The 6,631-nt window shown below is 40.8% G+C and overlaps 1 protein-coding gene across 1 annotated transcript; it reads left to right on the plus strand.

The window, feature by feature from the left end:
* The first annotated feature begins 668 nt into the window (after nt 1–668).
* LOC311110461 (zinc finger Y-chromosomal protein 1-like) lies at nt 669–3,067 on the plus strand. Its single transcript, XM_084189012.1, has 3 exons — nt 669–913; nt 1,345–1,417; nt 1,569–3,067. The coding sequence occupies exons 1-3, from the start codon at nt 737–739 to the stop codon at nt 2,510–2,512; spliced, it is 1,194 nt and encodes a 397-aa protein (XP_084045138.1). The 5' UTR covers nt 669–736; the 3' UTR covers nt 2,513–3,067.
* The last annotated feature ends 3,564 nt before the right edge of the window (nt 3,068–6,631 follow it).

Consider the following 6,631-nt stretch of genomic DNA (forward strand, 5'->3'; position numbering starts at 1 on the left):
TACAGTGGACATGCTGTAAAATAAATTTTTTAAATTAAAATGTGGAAATTGTAGGATGCTTTTTTTAACCCTAAACAGTTATTGAATCACAAAAAATATGATTAGGAAAAACCATATTTTCCTTGGTTCTCAGGAGGTTAATAGAAAATGACTCATGTTAAAGTGAAAGTCACCCAGTAAAATACTAATTGAGTAAAAGTCAAAGTATTTGGGTTTTAAATATACTTAAGTATTAAAAGTAAATGGAATTCCTAAAATGTACTTAAGTATCAAAAGTAGAAGTATAAACCATTTCAAATTCCTTATTTTAAGCAAACCAGAAGGCACAATTTTCATATTTTTATTGACGGATAGCCATGGGCACACTCCAACACACAGACAGTTTACAAAGGAAGCATTTGTGTTTAGTGAGTCCGCCAGATCAGAGGCAGTAGGGATGACCAGGGATGTTCTCTTGATAAGTGTGTGAATTGGACCATTTTCCTGTCAATGTAAGAAGTACTTTTGGATGTCAGGGAAAATATATGGAGTAAAAAGTACACTATTTTCTGTAGGAATGTAGTTTAGTAAAAGTTGTCAAATATAAATGGTAAAGTACAGATACTACTGAAGTCGTTTTTTGGTATGTTAAAGTATTTTTACTTAAGTACTTTACGCCACTGTTTGTGAAATCTGAGCCTCGATATCCCTGTTTTGTGTTGAACAACATTTTTAGAAAATCTCAATCTGTTTTTGTATGTTAGCTTCCCCAACAGGTTTGAGAAACTTCCCAGTCGTGGAGCAAATCCTCAATGAACAAGAGGCCAATGGTCTTTGGCTAGAAGGTGATCCTACTGTGGAAGACAAAGGTCCACCATCACTGTTACCAGAGGGAGAAGAGCCATTGCAGCCTCTTGGTCAGATGACAGACATGGTGAGTTTAGCTTGTGGTTTGGCTGCTGATTTTGTAAGGGTAGATATGTCTCAGAGCTGCTCTGGCTAGGCCCAGCCATATTTAATTGAAAACCATGCGAACTCGTGCTCTGCAAAAGTGTCACGTCCTGTGTAGCAGGTCTGTAACTGCAAATAATAAGGCTTTGAATGATGCCTAGGCAAGCTCTATACTGTCTAGGCTACAGATGATAAAACGTTTAGGGCTCCCAAGGATACTCATTTAAACATAAATGCCCTTCTGAAGAAATGTATATGTGTACAATAACATTATTTTGGTGTCATTCCCCCTGTTTTGTTTTTATATATAAAAAACAATTGTTTTAACAAAGATGCTAGTGTAACTGTTGCTGTATGATCTACTGGCCTAAAGGCTGATAAGAGTTCATAACAGCATTGGTTGTCTTTTGGAAGGGGGTGGAGACATGGTCAGCACCACTGGTCATTAAACAGGAGGAAATGGATGATGATGACATGGAGTCTCAAGGTCAGTTGAAGCTATTATTTGAATGTATGTTTAATACAAGAAGCACAGGCAAACTCTGCAGTAGGAGTTATACTCTTAGCTTCTGTATTGGCCAATATGGGTCACTGTGAAACATCCCTGTGAAATGTATTGTTGGTGACTTCCTTTCCAGGTTACAGCGAGTGGATTCCAGAGACTCACAAGGCCAACCAGAATATCACAGGAGAAAGTGATGAGCCAGAGAGAAGTCAAGCCTCTGGGGGATCCAAAGAACTTGGACTCGAGGACTTAAAGAGAGAACAGAGTCCGTTGCTGGTGTCAACTGAGGATGCTCCGGCACCCGTAAAGAAGAAATATAATAAAAGGTACACTTGTGAAATATGTGGAAAGACTGAGAACAAAAAACGCAGAATGACAAGTCACATGATAACACACACAGGGATGCCCTTTAGCTGCAATATCTGTGGTGAGAAATTCAAGTTTCAGAATTTCTTGACCAGGCACCAGCGATCCAAACACACAGTGAAAACCTACAGTTGCTCTATGTGCGAAAAAACCTTCCTGCAGGCCACATCTCGTGACACGCATGAGCGTGGTCACGCTGGAAAAAACTATTGGTGCTCAGACTGTGGTGAGATGTTCAAGGAGCGCGGGGATCGTGACACGCACGAGTGCATTGTTTACAAAGGAGAACGTCCCTTCAGCTGTTCCGAATGCAGTGAAGCCTTTCAAAGGCAGTACCATCTCAAACAACACCAGCTGGAAAAACACCCTCTAATGGTGGAGCAGACTGACGACCCAGAAAATCGAGTTGAGGAGACTATAGAAAAACCCTGCAGTTGCTCTGTGTGTGGAATGATGTTTGTATATCCTAAATCGCGAGACAACCATGAACGCAAACACATTGGAGAAGACTACTGGTGCTCAGGCTGTGGCAAGACGTTCAAGGAGCGCCAGGATCGCGATACGCACGAGTGCATTGTTTATAAGGGAGATCGGCCCTTCAGATGCTCAGAGTGCAATGAGGACTTTGAAAGACAGTACCATCTCAAAAAACACCAGCTAGAAAAGCACCCTCTAATGGTGGACCAGCCACGTCCTGGTCATGATACGTAAAAAAAATGTTAAACCGTACGAAACATACGCATACAAACGACAACATACAGACGCAGACAAACAGCCACAACATCACCCTGCCCAGACCCACCTGCTCACACCCCCATCTCCAGCGCCCGCAACAGTCTCCGCCACATGGCCTCAAACTGCACCATTTTGTTTCTCTCTCTCTGTTTCAACATTTAGATAATAAAGCATTTGACCTTTCCATTGTGTTAACGATGGAGGATTGGTTGATTTTACAGTTTAAGTATACGTTTAAGATGATTGACGAGAAAAGTATCGTCCAACACATTGGGTATCTCACTGCACCCACGTATGCCATGTCTTGAAATATGCAGACAGACGGATTAAAAGTACATTTACATTGTAATACTTCTGACAGCCAACTTTCTAACTCCGCCCATAACTTTTGGACTTTATAGCATTCCCAGAAGGCATGGGTTATTGAGTCATCGTTAGTTTTACACTTAAGACATAATTTTGCCGTTGTGCTGTATAATTTGTGAATTTCGTTTCTTGTGTAATAAATTCTATACATTAGTTTATACTGGATTAAGTGTACATTTTTGTTCTTTGTAATTTTGTTATTTATGTTCCAACATTCCCTCCAATTTGTGCCAATAGAGCCCCACAGTGGAGCTGTCATAATACCCATAAAACCTAGCGGTCAAACTGGGAAATGGTTCCAATCGTTTTTCCACCATTCATTTTCTCCATAGGGGATTTTAGAAACACTTAAAATAAGGGCTGTGTTTCGTGTAGGCTTATCCTGGTGTGACGTTTTGATAACCATGTAAATCTCTCTCGGACAACGTGTACCAATGTATTGATATTAAACTTTTAAGTTGGATGTATTTGAAAATATCTAAATTGGTCAGTCCAGTTTTTTGCATGGACTGCGTCTCAATCCACCGCGAGTCCCACGGGACTCGTTTTTGGCTACAAACTGTGACCCCACTGTGAAAGGGGAGATTCTCACCCATCGGTTTCTTGGACCAATCAGAACCGTTATGTGTTTGCATTCTACAAATCATCTGGAAGGATTTAAATACAGACTCGTTGCAGAGAATAAACGTTTGTGGGCGTGGCGTTTGGCTGGAGCGTTGCGTTTGGGTAGCCAGGCAAGGGGATCAATAAACCCATCAACTCGGGACACACATGACTTGAATGATGCAATTCATGTTCCACTTTTAAATAATAAAACAAGCATGAAATTCAAAACAAATTACCCCTGTTGTTATACAAGATATAAACCTCAGTAACAGTTACACATTTTAATTTGGGAGGTATTTAATCTTGTACATGTGTCAAGTATCGAAATCCGCCATAAACGAATGCACGTGGCATATAATTAGGCACCCGCCATTATTTTGTGTGAAATTACACAAACTCAATAACGCTGTGCCTTATGGGATTTCACTTCGCTCTGAAGCCAGCAGTGTTGCTGTAAAGGAGGGTCTAATCAATTAGCAGGTTAGGAGAACTAACGTAGCAGGTTAGAATAACTAATGTAGCAAATTAGGTTTAGCAAGTTGTCAACAACTGTTGTCCCTGACGCGACAACTAGATGTAGCTGTAGGCCTACTCCATCTAGCTACAGCCATAGAAACCATCAGCTATGTAAACAAACCATCAGTCCCGACAAACCATCCAGTGGAGGCTGAGGGGAGGAAGGCTCATAATAATGCCTGGAACGGCGTAAATGTAATGGCATCAAACACATGTAATTGATACCATTCCACGAATTCCGCTCCAGCCATTATCACGAGCCCGTCCTCCACAATTAAGGCGCCACCAACCTCCTGTGAAACTATCAGTATCGTAACACCGGTCTTAATTTATTTAAGGGTGTATTGTGTTACCTGCAATTGTGTATTGTTTTGAATATTGGATTTTCCCTTTCATGTCAGTAAATCATTTTTGAATCTGGACAGCAAGGGTTGTAGAAGAGGTGTTAATGAAAATGATGGAATTGAGATCTTTCTTGTGACATCAGTGGTTTCAGTAACAGCATTTTAAAGGTTTGTCAACTCTATGTTCTTGCTTTTTGAGAGGAATAAAAATGTGTCAACCTGTTACATCGTTTAATTTTATTATTTTGCATGTATAACACAAACACTCAAACAGCTGGTCAATTTAAGGTGGCAGATAAACGAGTGTTTACGGTATATCACCGGAGCAACCTCGTCAGCTGTCCGGAACCAAACGGCCACCAGCAATTCAATCGTTCCACCACAGACAGAAGGGTTTAGTTTTAATTTATAACATATTTGGTTCCACATTCATTTCATTCTAGCACACTAGCTAACATTTACCAGGCTAAATTAGCGAGACTGGTGAATTTTGTAGCCATGTCTTTCGAACTCGCTTTTCGTTCTCGGGTTGCCTCCATTATAGAAACTTTGACAGAAAAAGCCTTGCAAGACATCTGTCAACTTATGGGAGAAACGTGTGCTGCTCTACGAGTGGAAATGGTGCATGAACAAAACCAAAGATCGATAAAGTCACAGGCGATGGAGAATAGCATCGGGAAGGAGAAGCCAGCGATCTGCATGGACAGTATAAAAAAAACCGGTGAGTAATGACTCGCTAAATTAGGTATTATGCGTATAGGCTATTTGTCTGTGTAGGAAGCTCGGATACAATTACTTCCCCACATGTCGGCTAGCTAGCTAGTAGACTTTTCGCTCCTGGAGACCTGTATCGTTACACATCTCCCAGAGCGAAGAGGATGGCTAACTAGCTAGCAGTCGCCTGTCTGTGACGGACGGGCGTCCTGGCTCCAATTATGGCTTGTAGTTAGCGGACTAAACTCCACTTCATGGTGAAAGAGAAACTTCCTTCACCATGAAGTGGAGTTAAGTCTGCTAGCCAGTAATTGCCCTATTGCTTAGCTCCTATCATCTCCTTAGTGAAAAGGTACTAACTATATAGCGAATACAATCTATTTCTCAGATAAACGTAGCTATACCATGAGTGATGGCATATTTCCATTATATTTATGAAATCTGAGCCTCGTTATCCCGATTTTGTGTTGATCCACATTTTCAGAAAATCTAAATCTGTGTTTGTATGTTAACTCCCCCACCAGGTTTGAGAAACTTCCCAGTCGTTGATCAAATCCTCAATGAACAAGAGGCCAATGGTATTTGGCTAGAACGTGATCCTACTGTGGAAGAAAAAGGTCCGCCATCACTGGTACCAGTGGGAGAAGAGCAATCACAGGCTCTTAGTCAGACAACAGACATGGTGAGTTCCGCTTGTGGTTTGGCCGTTGATTTTGTAAGGGTAGATATGTCTCACAGAGCGCGTTGTTTAGGCACAGGTTTAATTGAAAACCATATGAGCATCTCACGCCCAGCAAAAGTTACACATCCAGTGTAGCAGGCCTGTAACTGTAAATAGTACACTAAGGCTTTGAATGACACCTAGATAAACGCTATATACCATCTAGGCTACAGATAAAACGTTTTAGGTCTGGTTCCACAATGATTTTCCTGTAAAGGCGAAGTAAACTTTATTTGAACCAAATCACTATTTTCGATGTAAATTGCATGTTATAGAAGTACACAGACACCTTTTTGTTGTTGTTGCTATCTCACTTGTTTTTGAGAACCTTACCACTCCAGCGATATACTTCCTCATGCTCGTTCAGCAGTTGTAGGGGCACATAAAAACATGAACAAAGGCTAAAAAACTAACACACAAATACCTCATTTTAGGAACGGCAACAGTCTCAGTATAGTGATGCATGTCTTTAGATGTTATACACATTAAATTGTCATTACGAACGTTATCCGCAATGTTATATATTCAATTTTGTGCGACTACAGCGGTTTATCCTACCAGCTGGGCTGCTTCTCCTTGTAGCCCGCACAGCTAGTATAAAACATGCCCTTCCAAATACATTTATTTGTGTTCAACATATGACATGACACCTAAATCATGTAATTCCTCCTGTATTGTAACCGAAAGAAAGATGTAACTGCTTATGTATGATCTACAAGTTTAGTAAAGGCAGATAAGTTAATTACATTAATTGTCTTTTGGAAGGGGGTGGAGACATGGCCAGCACCACTGGTCATAAAACAGGAGGAGGAGGATGATGATGATGAT

The sequence above is a fragment of the Coregonus lavaretus genome (assembly GCF_964263955.1).
Source record: "Coregonus lavaretus genome assembly, contig: SUPER_35_unloc_6, whole genome shotgun sequence".
Classification (NCBI taxonomy): domain Eukaryota; kingdom Metazoa; phylum Chordata; class Actinopteri; order Salmoniformes; family Salmonidae; genus Coregonus; species Coregonus lavaretus.